Source organism: Phalacrocorax carbo, chromosome 2 (genome assembly GCF_963921805.1).
Source record: "Phalacrocorax carbo chromosome 2, bPhaCar2.1, whole genome shotgun sequence".
Taxonomy (NCBI): domain Eukaryota; kingdom Metazoa; phylum Chordata; class Aves; order Suliformes; family Phalacrocoracidae; genus Phalacrocorax; species Phalacrocorax carbo.
In genome coordinates, this window is record NC_087514.1 from 93,721,746 (window position 1) to 93,744,599 (window position 22,854).

General features: G+C 40.1%; 1 protein-coding gene and 1 long non-coding RNA gene across 17 annotated transcripts in view; one reads left to right on the forward strand and one right to left on the reverse strand.

Moving 5' to 3' along the window:
* Nucleotides 1-7,575, reverse strand: part of LOC135311992 (uncharacterized) — a 25,045-nt gene extending 17,470 nt beyond the window's left edge. For 2 of the 13 annotated variants that reach the window (XR_010371589.1, XR_010371597.1), the window contains exon 1: nt 4,811-6,422. This is a non-coding gene — a long non-coding RNA (uncharacterized LOC135311992). Of the gene's footprint in view, nt 1-1,527; nt 1,630-2,798; nt 2,956-4,810; nt 6,423-6,465; nt 6,685-7,179 lie in introns of those variants that run through there. The other 11 variants (XR_010371599.1, XR_010371587.1, XR_010371588.1 and 8 more) reach the window with 10 other exon arrangements.
* Nucleotides 6,724-22,854, forward strand: part of PRP4K (pre-mRNA processing factor kinase PRP4K) — a 22,625-nt gene continuing 6,494 nt past the window's right edge. For all 4 annotated transcript variants that reach the window (XR_010371585.1, XR_010371586.1, XM_064443525.1 and 1 more), the window contains exons 1-9: nt 6,724-6,844; nt 10,712-11,905; nt 14,923-15,096; nt 15,352-15,507; nt 16,247-16,328; nt 17,911-18,121; nt 20,574-20,647; nt 21,499-21,589; nt 21,968-22,115. Coding sequence is in view for 2 of the 4 variants with exons in the window: in XM_064443525.1 (XP_064299595.1) it covers nt 6,807-6,844; nt 10,712-11,905; nt 14,923-15,096; nt 15,352-15,507; nt 16,247-16,328; nt 17,911-18,121; nt 20,574-20,647; nt 21,499-21,589; nt 21,968-22,115 (2,168 nt within the window). In the remaining 2 variants the exon portion in view is untranslated. The remainder of the gene's footprint in view (nt 6,845-10,711; nt 11,906-14,922; nt 15,097-15,351; nt 15,508-16,246; nt 16,329-17,910; nt 18,122-20,573; nt 20,648-21,498; nt 21,590-21,967; nt 22,116-22,854) is intronic.

The window sequence follows — 22,854 nt, forward strand, 5'->3', positions numbered from 1 at the left end:
AGTAAGCAGTTAAAATATAGAAGTAGTGAGATCTGCAGGCATGTGCCATAAATTCATTTAATTTCTGTTTTCAGAGGGGCCTTCTTTGACATAATCTTGGGGAAAATATATGTATCAGCATGAAGAGGAACTGCTGCTAGTGATGTATAGCCTCTACCTCGATTAAAAAATAGATTACAAAATCAAATTTGATGGTATAAGTATGCACAGCTCCCGTCCCCCTTTCAGTCACCCTGCAAGAAACAAAGCTGGATAGAATCCTTTGAAAGTTGCTTTAGGATTTAAGAAGTGCTGAAATTAGCCGTAAGTGTTGCTCATATGATGGAACTAAAGTAAATATAGGTTGATTGATAGGGTGCTATACATTTCCTCATCAGATTCACCCTGCTTCAGTTAACAAGATTAACCGAAGACAGCAGTCAGAAGTCAGAGATGCAGGGACAGTTCTCTCCACATAGCTCTGTTCTAACCACAAGTCTAGGATGTTGTAGGTCAAGGTCTGAGGAGTTAGAACTGCTAACAGTATAAACTGCGGCATGCACTTTTGACATCATTAAATGTCAAAAAAGTATTCAGAAAAAGACCAAACTCTTGGTCAACAAAGACCTAAACTGTATATCAAACCTGGCTGGCTGTCATTCAGAGTATTACAATTCTGGTGTTATTCCAATCACATTGACACAAAGCTAAAGTCAGAAAAGCATCAGATCTGAAGCATCCTTCATCTTTGTTGTTTTAAGCAGTACAGTATGCCTTTCCCGCCAGGTGAAGGACCCAGTTTGATAACAAAAAACAATAGAACAGTGAGGTAATACGGAGTCTTCCTCGTATGAGGCAACCATCTCTACCTATTGCAGATGGAAATAAAGCTCTGAGTTAGATGGAGCAAGACTGATGAAAGAAGATAAACTTGCTGCCACTAAACTTAACAAAGAATTTCCTTTTAAACTAGCAGACAACTGGTTACCTAAACAAGCAATTATCAACTGCCAAAATAAGGCCAACAGAAACTCAAATCAACATAAGATGTATCCAAAACACAGGCATCTCCTTATATCCTGCATCCAGACTCCCTGTACTGAGTGTCATTGTCATCATCTTTTCTCTTCCATCTGCTCAACAGCTGCTCAGTTGGGAGCTCAATGCAGCTGCTACATCCCACCGCCACCAACAGCCTTTGAAGATTAGGATCCTGGTTTGGTGCCTTCAAGCAAAGTCTAAGAAGTCCCTAATCCTCTTCCTCCCCTCAAACCACGGTTTCAATCTAACTTAATGAATTGTAAAGCCTTCTTCCACCAATTAAAACAAATTTACTTGTACACACACTTGCATTAAGCAAATATTTAGTACTGGAAAATTCACCTCCACTCTATAAAAGCAGACAGAAGTAAAACATACAATTAGAAATCCAGTACATGCTTACAGTGTTTACAAAGTATTTGTTGCACTTTATAAACTAAGCATTTTTAAAAAGTAAAAGAAAGAGACCGGGGGGGGGGGGGGGAATTAAAAAAAAAATCCACCTACATTTGAAAAAAAAGTCTCATCTCTCACATTCAGTACACAGATACAGTTTGAAACTGTAACTATGGTTGCGCAGATGTTTGTAGTCCTTGATCCATTCCTGAGCTGTATTAAAAGCCACAGTTTGTTATAATAGGTTAAAATTGGATTAAATACATTAATTTAAAATAGAAGACAGACATTTCTTCATGTTAGACAATTATTAACATAAAAGTTCAAACTTAACTCCTACGTAGTTTCAAAGTGTTTTGAACTTATTTAAGCAATATGAGGCTGAATTTGGCTGAGATGCACAGTATTTCAAAAGAAAGAGCAATTATTAATTTTGAAGACACAGCTTGACCATGTGGGCTCTGGCAGCAAAAGCAAGGTTAGCTCAGCTCTCAGGATGGTCAATGAACTCCTCTTCCCCAATGTCAAAACAGAACAAAGAACCCCAGGATAACAAGCAGTTCTCAAAGATTTCAAACCACTATTTGAAACGAGTTAGCAAAATATATACTTGCAGTGGAGTTACTTTGATGTGAATTACAGAGCATATGAAGAATATTGATGGAACAGATACATAGGAAACATCAAAATACCCAAGCTCCAAAGGATTATTTTTAGTGATGAGATGAAATGCACTTTACTCGTCCCTTTTCTTCTCAGCACATCCGCTGAGAGTCTAAATTTGGTCTGGAGAAAGTACTGGTTGCAGGTTTTGCATAGAGGATTTCAGACTAATGGGAAATGCAATCAAGACCTCTAACCCTTTCCTGTAAAGATTTTAATATAAAATCACTCAACTTTGTAGCAACTCCTGGACTCTTTTTTCAGGTTTAAGATTCAAAGACCAAAAATGAAACAGGCAGTATGATGAGTCTTTCAGGTATTTTGCCTCTTTAGCCCGATGCAGATGCTAAACTGTCACTACGCAGCCTATACAAATATCAACAACTGTTTTAATCTAGATAAGTAAACAACAAATAACATCGCATAATCGCATACAAGAATCTCTCAGCATGACAAATTGACAGCTTTATCTTAAATAAGAAATTAAGAAGAAACTTCAGTATACTCCACCTAAGTATTTTTGCAGTTTGTACATTTTTTCTACTAACTAGTTAGGCTTTCATGTAGGTTAAAAGTTATAACAAGCATACTGTAGCAAATAACGTTAGCAATTACAGCTAAAACTTGACATTAATTTAAATACAAGCTTGGTGCTAAGAAGCTACTGTTAAAACTTATTTCAAAAACTAACCCTAGAGCAAGCAGGAAGGCTCACATACCCATTGTATCAGGCTCACTAGCATAATAAATTGGCAGAAAACAGTTGTTTGTAATGTTACAGTAAAACTCCCTTTAATGGAATGAAACCTCTGAAAAATACCAGCAGGCTGAAGACTTCTCTCAATTTCTTCAATGTTCCTTCTCCACCTCAGAAATCTACAGAAATTAGCATGGTGTTAAATAAATATTTAGAAAGGCTTCCTTTGCTCACATTTATCACAAAAATGCAAACAATATTCAATGCAAATGTAAAATATTTATAATTCAATTATTCTACCAATAGCTTAAAAGTTATTAAGTATTTAAGCTACTAGATTTTTCTACAGGAAGCTAAAATTAAGTAAGCTTTCTGGATATGTTAACATAACAGTTAATGCTAAGTTCTAATCTTCAAAATTTACTGCCGCCAGGTGTGATGGAAGTTGTCAAAAAGTATTCCAGAAAACCTAGTCCCACGTTGTTTTCCCAGTACAGTTGTAAGAGAGATAGATTTTTGATTCCGCCCACCCCGCCAAATAAACAGAAGGTAATTAATCATTCAAGAAACGACTTACAATTTGTCCGTACAAAACAGTTCTCCTTTCACTTCAGAAAACATTGTTCGTATAAGCACTCTCAAATCTTTTCACTGTTGCAGTAATCCCTATCCTGAAATATCGTGAATTTCATTTGAGTTTCTACGTCCTCTCCTTCCCAAACTCTTACAGAAAAAGTTACACTGGAACGCAGCCTTTGTCAGCTTACAGTTGCATACAATTAAGGTGGAGACACTGTATGTCGTTGTGAAGCAACGAGGTTACTCATTTTGCTTTTAGTTCTAAAAACGACCCTTTTTTTTTAGTTACTTTTCCTGCCGAAATTCTGCAATAACCTTCTATGAAAATTCTATCTCCTGCCCTTTCAAAAACTCAGAACAACCCCACCTACCCCTAAGACAAAGAAGACTTCAAAATTAGACTGCACAACACATAACCTAATCTAAACCATTCAAAACCAACACCGCACACAGATTCAGTGCCTGGCCTGGCTAAGATCACATGAAGCCCTATTATTCCACATTCCCCAAGGCTCCTGACATTGCCTTATCTTTTCTTATCTGACCGCTGCCAGAAACTCCAGAGCACTCCCGTCAGCCATCATCTTATTTCATGTAAGTGTCCTGGTTTTGCACTGCCTTTACTGCGCAACCAGAACCAAATCAGTAGTTCAACCCAGACAGCAAGAATTTGGTCTGTATTATCAGCAGCAGCCACAGAAACCTTGCTAAAATCAACAAATCTCTGCCATCACCTACAACGCTGAATGGTTAAACAGAAAAATGCCCAGACTACCTTTGTACGAGAACCTTTCAAGATTTTACCTATAGCCTTGAAGGTAAGCACCAGATGCATGACTTTATTGAGGGCAAAACACTTGCAATTAATAACAGAAATATTTTTACGTTTTTCCCTCCTTGCTTAAATAAACTACAGTTGGTACAATAGCAACATTTGTAGTCAATGCAGAGAAGAACAGCACTTGAATACTGGAGTTACATCCTTTTGTGATTTAAGAGACACTGATTATGTTACTCTGACAAGGTCCTCCATTTATAAAAGGAGAGAATACTTAGCAGTGTCACAAAACTTAAAGAGTTAAAAAGCATCAACATTGAAAGAAGCACCTTTACAGTAATGTTACAGAGCCATTAAAAAACTAATAATATTGAAGCTATTGGAATATGATCGTCAACTACTAGAAATATTCAGAATCCATAATATATAGTGGGACAGGATTTTGCAGAGTGAAGGAACACAATCAAAAACTGAACATTTACAAAACTTTTTAGAATTTTTGCAATTCTTATATTTTCTTTGCTTAAACCATTATGAAGATGTTTTACTCATGACTGCACTTACAGCTCGTGTTGAAATGCTCTCATAAATTTTGTATTGACCAAATAAAATGACGTGCACAGAGCAGTTTATAGCTGAAGCAACTGTATGAGAATAAAGAATAAAATTTGACTTACTGGTAAAATTACTGCGTGGACATTTAAACATATCCTGATAATGGCAAGCTGCATAAAGATTTCTTATCCACTTGGTTTCAAGAGATGAATACATTGTGCACTGAAAGAGATGAAGTTTCCTCTGATGGCTGTAGAAACAGTGCACTTTCCAAGCACTCTGTGACATAAAAACACTTTCACAGGTGAGGCACTGGTAGGTTTCTTTTATCTGCTTGCATGGTTTTTAAACAATCCTCCATAAAGTCCCACTCAGTCATGCAACAATAAACACATGTAAAGCCACGAACCACAACATGACCCTTTTCATGGATTTAATGAGCATCTTTCAACTCAGTGCTAAGTTGCACATGTTGCATAAATGCTGCGTTCCCTCAGAACTGTAGCTTTAAGGCACAAGCATCTTTCACAGGATGAGCTAACCCTTTAGTGTCACATGCAGCTTTCTTCTGATTTTTTGTAACTTTTACACCTTGATTCAGCTTTAGGGGTTTTTACCTCCCCAGCTGAGGTCCGAGTTCTAACACTGGAAACACAAGAGAGGCCAAGATGCAGAGGCTGGGCTTCTTCCTCATCTTTGCCCTTGGGATATGAAAGCAACTCAGCGCTGCAGAACAGTGCTACACACGCTGCCAGTGAGCTGCTGCTCCTCCAAACAAGGTGTTTGCTTCACAGGAGAGAGAGGCATAAAGATTGAAACATCTGACATAGGGGTCATTAGACTTTTTTTGCAAGCTTTTCTTCGTTTTCTTTATTTTCTTGGTTAACTTCATCTCCCATGCTATACAACTCATTTTCACCTTGGTCCATTTTAGGACAGCCTGAAATTTGACACACCATATCTGTTTCATGCATATGAGCCAGGTGTGTGCTGACCCCACCTTTGATGCTACTTGTAAGTGGGCAGAGCTTGCACCTGTACAGCTCCACCAGGCCTGCTACCTTGGCTTCAAAACCTTCAGGCACAGCAGCATGCAACTGGGACACTGCAATTTCCTTGGGTGAGATGCAGGTTGACTGTTGCAAGACATTGGTGTTCGTGCTTAAATTCATTCAGCTTCCATAGTTGCTGGCAGGTAAACCTACAAAAGACAATTAACAAACCAGTTAAAATCCATTTTATGATTGCAAACATCTCTTATTAAAACTCTTGGCCACAATGACATCTAGACTCAAATTCCAGTTGTGGGGATGCCTGTAGATCTTAAGGTTATCTGAAAGGAGCAAGGGTTTTGCCAGGAGAAAAATGATGCCATAAGTGATTACTCAAACCTCTTGTGGAAACTAAAAATGACCTACAGGTTAATACTATTCTGTCAGTTTTGTGTGTGCGTGTTAAATACATAGCAGGAACTGCTATGAAACAGGCGGTATTAATCCCTTAGGATTAACCAGCAAACGGCACCGCCAATACCCGCAGGCCTCGGGACCGCGACCATCTGCCCCCTCCCTGCGGCTCAGGACAGGGAAAAGCAAACCTGGAAAAGCAAACCAAGAGCAGCAACGCCTTACAGGACGCATCGGCTGCCTCCAGAGGGCCGGCACCGAATCGCCGACAGCCCCCTCCCTCCATCCGTCCCGGGCAGCAGCCCCCTCCCCCGCCGCCGGGCCCCTTCCCGCGCTCCAGTAGCTGGAAGCGGTGCCCTCGCCCCGGTGACCTTCCCTGAGGAGCCGCGGCCCAACCACCCCGGGGAGGGCTGAGACGGTGCCACTGCGAACGCGGGTACCGCGGCCGAGCACGGAGCCTCCTCCACCCCGCCTCTCCCAGCGCCGACGGTGGCGACACGGCACCGCCTCCCCGCGGCCGCCCGCCGCCGGGAGAGGAGGGGGCGGGGCTTCCGGCCCGCTCCCTGCCCAGGGCGCGGGGTTCGCTTCCGGCGGCCGGCCGCCCCCGCCTCACCCCGCCTTCCCCCCCCCCCACCCGCTCCCGCCGCCGCCGCGCGCGTGCGCCGCGGCCCCGCGTCTCCCCAGCGGCAGCGAAGGAGTTTGGAAGTTCAAAATGGCCGCCGCGGCGGAGCCCGAGCTGCGAGCGCCCGAGTAAGCGACGGGTCGGGAGGCTCCGCGCCGCGGCACCTCGGGGAGGCGGGGGGGGGGAAGCGCGGGCAGGGGGACGGCGATGAGGGGCGGCCCGGGTGGAGATGGCGAGGGAGGAGGAGGAGGGAGGCGGGGGAAAGCAGCCGCTCCGGGGGAGAGGGGTTGCTATAGGAGCCGGCCGCCCCGCCATGAGGCGGCTCAGCGGGGCCGGGGCGCGGGAGCCGCCTCCCTCCGGCTGGGGAGCGGGGACGGGCAGACGGACGGACAGACGGGGAGGGACGGGACGGGGCGGGACGCAGGAGGCCGCGAGGCGGGGGGAGGGGAAGCGGAGCCGGGACCTGCGGGCGCGTGTCCTCAGTTCCGCGTGCGCCTTCCCGCCACGGGGTCGTGGCGGGGGGGGGGGGCTCCGGCGCTGCCCTTCCCCCTCCGCCGTCTCCTGCCTCTCCTCGAGGACGCGGGTTGAGGGGGGGGAAGGGCGGGCAAGGGGGTGATCCCGTTCCCCCGCCTGGCTGCGAGGCCGTTGCCCTCCCGGTCCGGGCGGGGGCCCGGCGGCGCGCAGAGCTCGGGCATCCCCGCGGGGAGGCCAGGCCGGGCCCCCCGGGCTCCCCTCGCCGCTCTGTCCCGGCGGGGCCCCCTCGGGTGGGGCGCGGAGCCGCTGCGGCGGATGCCCGGGTGCTGCCCCGCCGCCCGGCCCCTGCCCGCCCCGCGGCGAGGCCACCCACCCCCCAACCCTGGCCCCGGCGCTCTCGCGTTAGAAAAAAAGTGCTTCTGCTGGGGGAAGCAAAAAGTGATTTGTCGCCGGCAGCCCCTCCTTCCAGCCCTCGGAGTGACTGGCAACTCCCGGCTCCCGCCGGGAAGCGAAGATGGAGCTGCCGCCGCCGCCGCCGTCTCCCCGCCGGACCGCGGCTCCGGGGGCGCGTTTTCCCGGTTGGCCTCGTGGGGTTTAGGTTTGTGGATGCTCACGAGCTCATGAACACTTTCTTCGCTTGGAACTTTTGCCCGGAGTTGACAGCCTAACGCTTACTTCATTGCTCCTCTTTGCTGTACATGTCTCTTAGCCATATAAACTGCTTCCAATATTTTTTTCTCCCTTAAAAAGTAGCGATCTGAGGCTTTTCTTTTTGTCGTCAATCGTGGGAGTAGAAAACAGGTGAGGAAAAGCAGTGGGTGTATATGTGAGCCACGTAAAACACATAAGTGCATGAAGAAGAGCGTTTAGTATTGTATAGGGAAACATAACTGAGAGTAGTAAGGTAAAAAATCTCTGCAAATTTTCACGAACTTCCTATCGTTCTTCTCCCTGAATTCAAAAGTAAGAAAAAGTCGGGCTATGAAAAGACTGTGTCACACCTCCCTATTTAAAGCCACTAGAACCTAAATGTGCAGGTAGCTATCTGTCTCATCGCCTTCTGAAATCTTCTTAAAAGGTTTCTTATCCACGTCATCGGAAGCATTTGGGTGAAGTAAAAATTCTTCTGTGTGTTGATAGATTTAACTGAAATAAACAGATACCTGTACATGAAGAAACTCTGAAATGGTTAATGCATATTAATGAAGTTAATAGTAATTTTATAGTCGAGGTACAAATGGAAAGGAAGCTGGCAGTCCTGTTAGCAGTCTGTAGTGGCCTGAGATAGTGCCGTGGTGCTGTATCTCGTCTGGCGCCTCTGCTGCCAGCTTGCTTTTATGGAATCTAGCGTGAGGTTATTACATAACACTAAATTATATACAATAACAAAATAACTTCCTTCCAGATGTCAATGTCACTTTCTGCTATTGAGAGAAGGAAGGCTTATATGGAGCAGCTTGAAGGGATCTGATTTTTGTTCTGTAATATTTTTATAATGTATTGAAGTACCATTAATATGTTAATCAGGGACTTACACAGCGTCCTCTATCCAACTAAAAGAAATCTTGAAAGGTGCATAGGTCCCTCACAATTCTCCTTGTGACATTTCTCTGCCCTCTAGCCAACTTACATCACTGACATACTTGCTCTGGATTGCAAATCCAAGTTGAAAAAGTTTTACATTTAATACTTTTTCCTTCTTTTTCGTGACTTTTGTGCCAAATGCAACATAGAGTAAACTTATTTTAAGGCAGCTTGTCCTCTTTCGCATGTTCTGTTGTCATAATGGTGTGGAGTGTCAGGAGGAAGCAACTGAGAAAAACACCCTTTCTATATGCTTTCAGTAAGCAGAAGTAGTGGGGAAAGATGTAGAAGAAAAAGCAGACAGCATTCTGACTGAAATCTCTGAATATTGCATACTTTTGACTCAAGCTATCTGTTCCCTTAGGAAATTCTGCATTTCAGAGCACTAAAAGGTTAATGGTTTTATCAAATAATTTTAGTGTATGCTGCAGAAAAGTCCCATTTATTTACTACTACTAGAATTTGCATTAACACAAGCAGAGGAGAAGCAGTAAGTGTGCACTGTTTGAAGGTTCTATCCTCGATTAGGAAGACACTAATTGAATTTATGGTGAAGTGCCATCCTTTAGGCCTGGCTTTAGAATACCTCTGATACATTTATTCTATTGGATCATCAATCATATTCTTCAGAAACAGCTGTTGTGTGAAACTAGTAGAGTTTGGAGGATATCTCTACATTTCTGTGTACGTTCCCGCATCACTCCTGACCATCGTGTTTACGGAATTTCTCTTCAGTGAATGAGGCTTGGAATAAAGAAAGAGCTATATTTAAGTTAATAAAGTGTTAGCCAGTAAATTCGGAAAATGCCGTTTAGATGGGGTGAGTTTGTAGAAAGATGAAATCTGGCACCTCTAATTCTTGGCAACAGATTTCAAACAGCAATGCCCATCTTACAACAGATAGTAACTTGATTTTCTGAAGGAGATAAGGAGATACTTGCTAAACACTGTCAAAAACCTATTGGTAAGCCAGGTTCAGTTTCAGAGGAAGATAACACAAGTGAATGCATAACATCAGGACTGAATTTTATAACTTTTGAAGTTAAATACGCCACTGAAATTGCTTGTTGCTATGACTAGCTAATTGAAATTATTTTTTAGAGGAAGAAACACTGTACATTATTATTATTATTTTAATTACCCGCTGTAGACTTATTTTCTGCTTTTCTGGCCAATGCTATTTTACGGGTCTAGAGATTACGGCTTTTTTTTCTTGGGAGGCTGGAAGACCTCTGTATAGTATCACAAAGCTTTTCTGAAATGATTCTTCCTTCATTTATCCCGTTCCTCAATAGTGTTCCCTGTACTGCATAAGTAATATAAATGCATAATATCCTGGTTTTGGCTGGGATAGAGTTAATTAGGTTAAACAGTTCTTGATTTTCTAATGGGTGTGTATCCTGAGAGAAGGAAATACCAGTTAAGAGTATGAGTTGATTCTGCGTGAGATTTTGTAAGATGGTTTCATTAAGTGGTCAGTGTCATCCCTTGCAGTACATTTTGATCTTTGGAGCACAGTTGTGTTCTGCCATTTGAAAATACTTTTGAAAGGCATAGCTTGGGTTAGGCATCGGAGTAGAGCAGCAAGTAAGCTAGATGCTGGACTGACAGGATGCATAAATACACAGTACTGTTGTATACTGTTAATAGATACTGTTGGTATTGAACCTAAAAGCATAAGCATTGATTTCACCCACACATCTTGTTTTGTTAGTGCGTTCGCTGTGTCTTCTGTTCCGTAGCGTTTCCTTTTGTGGTCATTGCTGTTTGTTCATGAGGAAGTGTTACAACTTAGTTACATTAGCCGTACATTTTTAATTCTCCCAAAGGTAGGTAAAAAAATGTCAGTTAGCTTCTATCATAAAAAAGACTGTCAATGCAAGATTAAGGACTTCAGTGAGTTGATAGTACTGATTGGTGGTTTTTATTTGTTGCAGGGTTGAGGATGCCGACGCATCTGAGAGAAGTGTAAATGAAGAAAATGGGGAAGTATCAGAGGCAGACCAACCTCAGAACAAGCACAGCCGACACAAAAAAAAGAAACACAAACACCGAAGTAAACACAAGAAACATAAACATTCTTCAGAAGAAGATAAGGACAAAAAACATAAACACAGACACAAACATAAGAAACATAAACGGAAAGAGGTAGCCGATACCTCTGACAAAGAAGATGGACCAGCTAAAAGAACTAAAATTGATTTTTTAGCCCCTCTGGAAGACTTGGAGAAACAAAGAGCATTATTGAAAGCTGAACTTGAAAATGAATTAATGGAAGGAAAAGTCCAGTCTGGGATGGGATTAATATTACAAGGTTATGAGTCAGGATCTGAAGAAGAGGGGGAGATTAATGAAAAAGTGCGAAATGGGACGAGACCTACAGCTAAGTCAAACACTAAGGGGAAGTTAGAACCCGTGGACAATAAAACTAGTTCCAAGAAAGGAAATAAGAGTGAATCAAAGGAAAGGACTAGGCACAGATCTGACAAAAAGAAAGGCAAGGTAGGGGTTGATGGAATCAAAGAGAAGACAACTAGAAGCAAGTCAAAAGAGAGGAGGAAGTCCAAAAGCCCTTATAAGAGAAGTAAGTCTCAAGATCAGACAAGGAAATCTAGGTCTCCAATGCTGAAAAGGCGATCTCAGGAGAAAAACAGAAAGTCTAAATCTCCCCCAGAGGATAGAAATAAGGCTGATGATAAAAGTAAGTCAAGAGATCGCAGAAAGTCTCCAGTTGTGAATGAAAACAAAAGCAGAGATCGTGGCAGAAAATCTAAATCTCCAACAGAACTAAGAAGCAAATCCAAAGATAGAAGATCACGGTCCAAAGATAGAAAACCTAGGAGATCAGAGACTGACAAAGAAAAAAAGCCAATTAAATCTCCTTCTAAAGATGCTTCTTCAGGGAAAGAAAACAGGTCCCCTAGACGACCTGGCCGTAGCCCAAAAGGAAGAAGCTTGTCTCCCAAACAACGTGAAAAGTCCAGAAGAAGCAGATCCCCTCTCTTTAATGATCGTAGATCTAAACAGAGTAAATCCCCATCTCGAACCCGGTCTCCGATTAGAAGAGTGAGGAGTAGATCTGCAGAACGGAAACGAAGAGAATCAGAAAGGAGGCGTCTGTCTTCTCCCAGGTAATGTAAAAATGTCATGAACCATCACAAAAATGCATTACAGGATTACTTATCTTCTAGTTTGAGGTTTATCTCTTTTTTTTTTTTTTTCCTTTCTGAAAATAGCTGTTAAAAGAGGAAATCAGATTGTGCATTGTATTATGAGCTTGCTTTGTATGTATTAAGTTTTTAAAAAAACACTCCCCCCATCTGTCAGGCATGCAAATTTGGCTTTGGTTGTTGAAGTGCTGAGTTACTTGCTGCTCGCACCATTAGTGGGAAGGGGTTTTGGGTTTTGTAGCTCAGGTTCTTCTTTTTATCACTCAACTGGATTCAGAATTTGGATTCTATTTTGTTTCTTAGTTAATAGTTCTGGTGCTTTCAGGAATATCAGTGAAGTGAGAGTCCCCTCCACTCTTACATATCAGTGTTGGCTAAAAATGAGTAATTAACCCTTTCCCCCACTCAAAAAAAAACACCTAATGATAGACTCAGCATGTGTGAATGCAAGCAAGCCTTTTATATCAAGATGTCCTTATCACAGTAATTTTCTTGAAAATACTTTCTATTTTTCATTTGCTAGAGGTATGGTAGTGTTGCTTTGTTATTGGTTGTGTATCATTACCATATTTTTGCATACACTTAAAGCAGAGAGACTGAAATCTTTTTAATGTATTTTTAGTCTTAGCATTTTTTAAAAAGGCACTTGAGCCTATGAAAGCAGTTACCTTGAAATTTAATAAAAACCACGAGACAATTACTATCATCTCCTTCTCTGAAGCTCATAAGGGCTGGATGCTAAGTTCCCCAGCAGAGGATAATATAAGCATATAAATTTTTGCAAGTTAATTCATTAAATGTTAGAAGTTCAACAGGCAGAAGAGTTCAGCATAACTTTTGGGTAATTAATAATTTAAAACTTTTAATCATGGGGTTTAGCTTCATCCACTCTGAGTACTAAGAACAAGGAAGTATGAATTTAAAACTGTGTATTGGAACCACAGAGATCTAGCTCAGTAAATAAGTGTCTAATAAATGTGAAAGTCATTTTGCTTGCATCGCTGAAGGTTACTCTGGTTTCAAGTATGGGGTATCCTGTACAGGTGCATTATCAGCTTATTTGTCTGTGCTACTGCTTAGCAATGCTGCAGGTACTTTGGAGGATGGCCCCAGCGGTGTTAACCAGATTAAGCAAGCTTATCTGACTGCTCTCTGGTGAATCAGGAATATATCGGCACAACCACTAAGTTTCCTTGACATAGTATTCGACTTCTCTTCTGTAGAATTTTGCATCTTTCAGTTTTCATTTCTTATGACAGCTTGTATTGCATCCAGTTTGAATTGGCTGTCTAGACGCTATATCAAGTGGTGCACGTGTCTAGAATTTTGCTATCAGATTCATACTTCTGTAACACTGTGGTGAGCAGCATGTGAGCGGGGGACTGCTAAGAAACACTTTCTGCTGAAAGTGTTTGCAAATCAGCAGGAATAATCTTTGTGGGACATCCTCAACTAACTCCAACCATGTTGTAGTTTTAACTACCTGCAATTACTCAGGCCGCCAGAGAATTTCAGGAGTTTTAATGAACAGTTTTAACAAAAAATTCCGAATAATTTTATTTTTTCATGTTTGTTTCCAGTGTTCTAATCATGTAAGACACTTCTCAGGTCTTTGACTGAAGATGCTCATTATTTGATGTTACTGTGAATTTTTAATCAGCTACTTTTTTTAATCTCATACTTGTGATCCCTGAACTGATTTTTTTAACAGATATTTTGATTGGGTTCTGGCAGTACAACCACTTTGTTAGCCAGGAAACCTGGAACTGTCAGTTCATCCTGTGGCTTTTTTTGTAATATTGTTCACAAGAACATAATGTAAATTAAATGGGTTAAAGGGGTTGGCCTGCTCCAGTGTTTGAGTCTACAGTAATTTCTTGTAGAAACCGCCAGTTCTTCTGCTTGTGCAGAATTTTTCCTCCTGTCCCATTCTTCAATATTTTGCATCAGTTCTGTATGCCTGGTTATTATATGTAGCTAAGGTAACTGAAGCTGATGTAACAGTGTCAAAACAAACAAAAAACCAGAATGGGTGGAATTAATCTTTCAGCTGCAGAAGATTTTGCTCATTGATGAGAGAGAACACCTGAAATAACTTGTCCTAATTTGATTAAAAGAAAAAACGGGGGGGGGGGGGGGCAGGGAGGGAAGAAATAGAGTAGTAGCATTTTCTTTGAACAATGGTATGGAAATATTTCCAAGAATTTCTGTTTCAGTCTTACTAGAATAGTTGTTAAATATTTTTAACTTTTATCCTTTTCGATTTTTCTATTGAAGCGTCGCTGTTGTGGAATACAATTAAGCTTTTAAGTTGTCCCATCAAGGATTTTTCTTCTTGAATAATTGTGGATCTGTATAGACAAGTATGAACAAATTTTGAATAGCCTATAGTGTCAAACTTGAATTATCTTTTTCAATTTGAGATGGGTTAGTTTGCATGTTAATTAAGAATTGTAGTTTGCAGCTGCTGTATTAGAATGTGTGAAATGTCAAACTGTCCAGTTCCAGTGCCCAAATTGAAATAGATGTTAAAGTCATTGCTGTGGAGTAGCATAGTCCTGAATTTTCAATACTGTGTTGTAAAGTTGCTGAGAAAATCCTCAAGAATTAGTTTTTGGGTTTTATTTATTGGTTAAATATTGTTTCTGATAAACATGAAATCAGGCCACTATTTATGTAAGACCCAAACACAAGCTTTGCTTTAAAACCTCTCCTAGGTTTGTGGTAGTAATTAACGAGATCTGTTTCCAGAGTTGTCCTGAACTAGACCTGTGTAAAGGCACATATTTCCTGGGGTGGGGAAGCACGTACGGGAAGGGCAGCCAGCTCTGCAGCGTACTTACCCATCCCTCCCTCAGAAGCCCATCTGGTGGTCCCTCAGCTGCAGTAAGGTTTTAAAGTGAGCTTATAGAGGGAATTGTGATTTTTGTTATCAGCTTGCTCCTGATTTTGCTACCATTCCCTTCCTCTATTTTAAGAACACGGACCAGAGATGATATTTTGTCTAGACGTGAAAGATCAAAAGATGTTAGCCCACCCAGTAGATGGTCCCCATCCAGAAGAAGGTCTCGGTCCCCCATCAGAAGGAGGTCTCGTTCACCCCTTCGACGCAGCCGATCTCCAAGAAGGCGGAGTAGGTCTCCTCGGAGGAGGTAAAGACACGCTGCATTTTTTAAATATATTTTGTAAAATGTTGCTAAAAGAATAACGATTGCTATCTTATGTGTAAAAAAAAAAAAGATGCTTTTTTGTCCACTTTTATAAGTGCTAGCATAGTTGAATTAATTTTGTCCTCCATGAATTAATTTATTACTTGGAGTCATTATGTACTTTTATGTTTTACATATTTGCTTCGAAAAAGCAAACCAAACCCCCACCTAAACCAAAACCCCTCTTATTGTTACCAGGGACAGAGGCCGAAGAAGTAGATCTCGCCTTCGAAGGAGGTCCAGGTCACGTGGTGGCCATAGACGTAGGAGCAGAAGCAAAGTTAAAGAAGACAAATTTAAAGGTAGTCTTTCTGAGGGTATGAAAGCTGAACAGGAGTCTTCATCAGATGAAAAGTAAGAATTAATTTCTAACTCACGCTGATTATTTAAAAAACCAGAGCCACTGATATGGAGAATGAACTGGCATTTATCTTCATGGTGTAGTTTTTGGGTTGTCACCTAAAACCATAATCATGTTTTGGTACTTACAATCTTGAAAAATTACTGTTGGGATAATCTGGAAAACTTGAGAGTATGCAGGAAATATCAAGACCTGTTGGCTAGTGAGCAGGCCTGAGGGGGTGATTTGGTGTTAGGTTTCTAAATTCAACTTGATCAGTATCTTGTGAAACTATGTGGTCTGTTTCCACAAGCAATAAGCTTGAGGAAAAGCTGTAACAGCTGAAAGGATTAATTGCTATCTACAAATTGGTTTTATATTTGCTAAATATCTACTTAATCCAATTGCACAAGAGTATGTATGCTTTCTTAATCAAATTATCAAGGAAGAGTGATGCTGGAATGAAAATGAACAAGGTTTTTCTTGGTTTTTCTCTTTAACAGCAGTTACTGTTAATTGTTTGCAGTTAAAACTTAAATGCTTGAAGTCCCAATACGATACCAAAAGATAAATTTTCTCTGTAAGGAGATGTAAATATACACACTGGGATTCAATACACCTTTGCATTCTGAGTCAGTTGAACAGCTATTGTTTAGTATATTGTGTGCTTTCTATGCCGTTCACATTTAGTAAAAATTCAGTAGATAATCTTCTGTTTATGATGTTACATAAAAAGTAATTATGCTTTTATAGTCTTGAAGACTTTGATTTGGAAGAAGAGGATGAGGAAGCAGAGATAAGACAAAGAAGATTACAGCGGCAAGCAATTGTTCAGGTACATGGTTATATTATAATTTGGGTTACAGAAACTAATTTTATGCTTTTTGTGTAAAATGTTGTGATAAAGGAAGGTTCTTAGCCTATTACTACATTACGATAGTAATTACTATTACCGTATTTTTTCCAATTAATTTATTGTAAATGTTAGTCTCAGTTAATCTTTACACTTCCATTGCAACAGCATTGCTTTTAAGGCTGAAGCAACTCTTCTGTGAGTCAGTTTTGTGCTATGGTTAAATGTTCTCTGACAGTCCTATGACATGTTAAAAACGTTCTTTCATTATCTTGGTCTGTAGGTTTTCTTTAGCTGTATCATTGATATCATAATGTCAATATAGCATTAAGTTACGTATCAGTTAACCTAACTGGTCGTTTTGTTTCAAGTAGAAGTTGTCCAAAACTTCCATTTCCAAAACCCCAAAAAGCCACTGACAAGGGTTCCCTCTTCATGAAAGTAGGTAGTGTATTCAGTTACACCTGTGAGTTCCTATGAACTTTTTGCTGGTAGGTAAGGAGGGAACAGCAGTGACAGGTAATGTGTGATTGAGACCCCTGAAAGGGAGCTGTGGCCAAAGGGGATGTAACTCAACAGCACAAGTCAGGCGTCTTCATCTAAAGCTGGGATTTCGCACACAGTGAGGACATAGTAAGCAAAATGTTGTAGCGTATTTACTTAATATTTAGTTCTAAAAGAGTGGTTATAATGTACTGCTTATTTTAAGCAGCACTAAAAATACTGTTCATCGTTTGACTTTTATGGAAAGCCCATTGTAAAATTGTTCAGAACTATGAGAGCAAAACCATATGAAGTAAATTATTTTTAAAGGCTGATTACACCTGCTGTTGCTCCACGCAGGAAGCAAATTCCAGAGCTTCATTCCCTAAATGGGAAACCTCTGCTCATATTATTGAATAGTTTGGCCTTAACTGAGTGGTATCAGCATTTATTCAGTTTGACTACTTTTTTTTAACTTTTGGGAGAGGAAGTGACATTTGAATACTTTCATACTACTTGAGTTAAAAAAAGAAATTTGTAAAGGTATTGTCTTGAACTTTTTTTAATGCATCTGAAATTTTTCAACAGCAGTGAATGAATGAGCAGGATTTCCAATTCAAATTAAAAACAAGAATCTAAAAACTACTTTTCTATTCCATAACACTAATAAAAATGGAAAAGGTTCTAGGATGCAAGATACAAGACCATTAATTTTTCCTTAAAGACTTTATTTCACTACTTGTGTGCCAGAATGGTTTAAATCTATTGGTACTGACATTTTGTCATGCACAACAAAATAGTTAATCTTCCATAAAAATCGCTTTTTCCAGAAATGTAAAAGCACAAAGGACACGCATGAATTTTTGAGTCGTCTTTTATAGTCTGGGCTGTGGTGCACTGTAGCAAAATGAGTTTTCAAAAGCTGTATCCCATTCTGCAAATAATCTGTTGCCACCAGAGATGTAGGTGATTGTGAAAGCAAAGATTAATGTTTACCACAAACCAATGAAAGAGCGAGTATAAAAATGTTTAAATGGTGATAAGCTGTGATGGTGAGATTAATAATTAAATTTCTTTTTAGAAATACAAAGGCCAGACAGAAGACAGTAATATATCTGTACCATCCGAACCAAGCAGTCCTCAGAGTAGCACGCGTAGTCGCTCAAATTCGCCAGACGACATCCTAGAAAGAGTTGCTGCTGACGTGAAGGAGTATGAACGGGAAAATGTGGACACATTTGAGGCGTCAGTAAAAGCCAAGCACAACCTCATGACAGTTGAACAGAACAATGGTAAGTAGCTGAAATCTCACCGTATAGTGCAATTTATGAAAGCTTTGCTCTTAAGCAGAGCACTTCAAAGGAGACATTTTGCTTAGTTTCCTTATATACTTCCAGACTTGGAAGTAGATTGACTTTTTGGACAGAATTTGAGAACATTTCCATGAATATTGCAATATTTAACGTTAAAATAAAGCTTGCTTGTTAAGGAGGATGATACGAATCGACCACTCTCTCTATATTTCTAAAAATTCTTAAATTTGGAAGAGCAAGTAACGATGTCTGTAGTTAAGAATCACCCTTTTTAAGTTCCAAATTTTTCTTTTCACTTATGCATGTTGTTTTCTTATATGCTTGATATAGTCCTAGTCTCTATCTTGGGGTGAGTTGGAAACCAGGCCCCTTTTGTCCCTTTTTTTGCTCAAAGCCACTGTACTAGAAGACTATAGGTGGGTCTGTAGTAATTTAGGCTTTTGAGAGCCATTGCTAGTAAGTCTGTTTTGGTGGCATAACTTCTTTCTGAAGAAATGGCTCTTTCCTCCTCTTCCTCCCTGCACATAATCTGTTGTACAACAATACTGAAGTGAAATGCATCTTGATAGAAAACCTGCCTTGTGCCCGCTGCGGCAAAAGGAACAGAGCGTCTCCCAGTGCACCCTGTGATATTGAAAATCTGCCTCCTTTTTTCTTTTTTGTTTTTAATTTGAAGGTGAATTACTGTACATCTTCCAGGTAGTCAAAAGGTGTGACTAGTTGCTGTGTAGACATACTTCAGCTAGTTCTAACTACTTCAGTTTCTCTTACGGTTTAATTGCAACAGCACGCTGTTTAACATGGGCTGTGAAACCCGCCCAACCCCTCAGGAAATGGTTGGACGGTTAACTCGCATTTCATGTCATGTGCCAGAGGTATCCTTGGGGGCTAAATATGCTATGTTCTAGTGGGTGCTTCTCTTTGAAGTCATAAAGCTGCACCTCTTTGGGACTAGTGTACTGCTCTGTAGTTTGTCCTGGTGTTCCCTTGAGCAGTACATTTTCAGATTGTTCTCCTGGAATGTAGGTGGCAAGAACTATCTTATGCACTTTTCCTTTATTTGCATACCACGAGCTTAGACTTAGTCTTCTTATGTGTAACAGACAATATCTTTTCCCTTTTTTGTTAGAGGCATGTACTGCTTTCTAATTTTGTCTGCTGAAGTATATGAAAATATAACTGTTAAGGACATAGACATTTTTAAGATATGAAAAAGGGTTATTTTTAAAGACACTTAGATATGGCAATTTTCATGTATTGGTAGGATCCTGGGTTGGAGGTGGCTGTAACAACAGATGGAAGCAGTGGATCATCTTTCTTTTTAAGAGCCATTTTTTTATTTATATCCTGACTTCATATGGAGGCAGGATAGTAAGTTGCTATGGAACTAGTTAGTAACTCATTGTAGCCCAGTGCAAGCGTGAGTAACTGGAACTGAAAAGAAAACTTGAGGAAGTTGCTGGAAGGGTCTATATCTTAAAACAGTGGTGTAACCTGTCTCCCCGTAGTGTCAACTGACCGGTCTATACCTTAAAACAGTGGTGTCAGCATGATGGATGAGAGTTCTTGATGCTGTCAGAGGACTTCAGTCTAGTTACTTTGTATAAAAGGAGTTGGCTATATGCATCATTAGACCTGAAGCATCTGAGGTTAACCATTTATTTTTCTCCATTGCTCAATATTCTAAAGAGAGCGTTTGTGATTTACTGTGGTCATGAAGGGATGCTACCGTAATGTGTGTTATGAAATAGTTTGAAGTTTACTTGCTTTCACTAACATGTACTTAATTTATATTTTTTTACTGTGCTGTTATCAATCAAGTAAAATGTCTTTGGGACTTTAAAGATGATTAAAAGGTGAGAAAGGGATAATCTTGCCCACATTAAAAATGTTTCTCTTAAGCATAATAGTAAATGTTTTCTTTGACTAAAAGCTACACGCAAGGTCCTTTTTGACAGGGCTGAAGAAAACATTTTTCAAAGCAACAACTTCTGGGCTTTACAGCTTTGGTTTTTGGTAAAATACTTGTCATAAGCAGAAAAGCCTGAACCTGTATATTGAAAACATGTCTGTATTTTTTTATATATATATATACATTGTCAATTTGTATTTCTTTATACACATATATAAAGAAATGTCATCTGTAGGGATCAGGTATGTACTTCTTGCTTTCTGCTGTGTGAATTATTTGAAAGCTATTATACTTAAATTTTTCAAGGAGGTGTAAATTTTTGAGTGCTTTGAACTTACACAATCTGAGTTCTGTATTAGAATATAAAATGGTGTTTGCTAGAAACATTAGTAGAGCTATCTGTTTGTCAACATACTGATCTTAGATTATATTGTAAAGATACCAAGTCACAAATTATACTGGTAACAGTTATTGGTTTGTTGTCTTTTTCATGTTGAGTAATCTAAATTTCATTTTAAGGTTCAGCTCAGAAGAAACTGCTAGCTCCTGATATGTTCACAGAATCAGATGATATGTTCGCTGCATACTTTGATGTAGGTAATTCTTGGAGATAAAATATATGATTTTTTGCTTTGTTTTTGTTAGAGAGTTACTGTCACTTGGGGTTTCTGGGAACTTTTATTTGTAAAAGCATGTGTAACTGAGTAGATGGCATGTTCTGAATCTTTTGATCTGCCAAGGCAGACAAAGTAGCCTTTAATTAATATTTCAGTGAAAGAACACCTGCTGAAAATAGTGGGAGTTTTACCAGAGTAAGCAATTAGGGGATTCACCTGTTGTTTGAATAGGGCCTATAATGGCACAAAGATTGTAAGTTACAGTTTACGTTGCACTGTTCTAAATATGTGCTTTTTTCAGAGGTTCATATATGGTTAATTAAAAAGTGCCTGTGTAAGGTATTTTAATTTGCTAATGATACTGTGTTGGAGTACTGTGGTGGTTTGTTTGGTGGGTGGTTTTTTTGGATGAAGAGGTGCGTTTCCTGTTTTTACTTTTGCACTCTTCCAGCAGCCTTTCTTTAAACGTGCTGAAATGCCGTGCAAACCTTGGCAGTCCAGTGACTGATTTTGAGACTTGACTTGCTGTTCTTGCTAAATCTACCTCATTGTTGCTGATGCACAACACAGAAATAAGTCAAGGCAACAACTTTCTTAATTTAGAAGCTTTCTAGTTAATTTTGGTTTATGGCAGACAACCTATTAGTTACAACAGAAGCATTGGTGACAGAAGTCTGCCCTGGTGTCACTCTAGTAACACTGGTAGTAATCATACAATGTAAAAAATCAAAACCCCTTTGACCTGGAAAAAGATAAGTACTTGAAGGATGGGGCAAGGAAAAACATAGAGTACACAAGCAAAGCTGTTACTTTTCTTTTTATTTCAGAGTGCTCGTCTAAGGGCTGCTGGGTTTGGAAAAGACTTCAAAGAAAACCCCAATCTCAGGGATAACTGGACGGATGCAGAAGGCTATTACCGTAAGTTGTATTTATCGTTTTGCAAGGACAGCTAGGATGAGGGTGCTGAGCGGAAGAAGATCCTCACATAAAAAGTACTGAAACATTATTCTTATAAATGTAGAACAGTGCCCTCACTGAGTGTGTACTGTAATGGATAAAATGAGCATGCAGGTCTTGACCTCAGTTATGAAAAGACTCCAGACTTGGTGAATCACAGTTTGTTCCCCATAATTTCCTCAAAGCTAGGTAGTATAAAACATTGTACACTGTGAAATTAAGTGATTATGCCACTTGTCCTCTTTTTCTGAATTATACAGAATGTTTTTTTTTTTTTATGAGAAGCTTTATTATGTATGTTACTCATAACTCTCTAAATTGCTTGATTTTATCCTTCAGGTGTTAATATAGGTGAAGTTCTAGATAAACGTTACAATGTCTATGGTTACACTGGTCAGGGAGTCTTCAGTAACGTAGTACGAGCCAGGGACATGGCAAGAGCAAACCAAGAAGTAGCGGTTAAAATCATCAGGAACAATGAACTTATGTAAGTAATGTTTTTGCTTAATAATAATAAAAAAGCATACATAATGGTTGGAAGTTTTTCATGATGTGATTTGAATCTCCCTTTGTTTCAAGTGAAGTAGCAGATTACAGCTGTGATTCCTGCCTTTTCTGCTAATATGAGCCAGATAATGGGGAGCGCTTGAGGACTATGTATCCACACTTCTTTACAGCTATCACAGGAGAAGGGTACTTACATTTTCATCAGGCACTTTCTCATTTGCAAAACTGCAGGGAACAGTGGTAGCAAGAAACAAGGTTACAGTTGTTAATGAGGCCTGCCCAGCCCTAAAAATTTTTGAGGTGGGAGTTGTGGACTGTAAAAATTCTGTTTTGATGGACCAAATCGATTTGGGAGGCTGTGGGTTGGATCCTAATTGGTCACCTGCAATTTACAAAAAGACCTCCATATATTAATTATCTTTGTGTCTCTCTCTGTTTGCATGTACATAAGATATATAAAAAGGGATGGGACTCTCCCTGTTGAAATAAAAGTGAGGTCCTTCAGAATGGGTGAACATTAACAAGTATGATCTATTAAACTACAGTATGTGTGGACTTGTCTATAATATTCATTTTCAGTATCTGCTGCAGCATTTCTATAGTCATGTATTAAGACAACTTAGGTGAAAACCTTTTCTGTGCATTTTACCTTGGAAGTTGTAAAAGTTGTCTTGCTGTGTATATAACTGGGTTACTTTGAGTTATATGAATAGGTATCT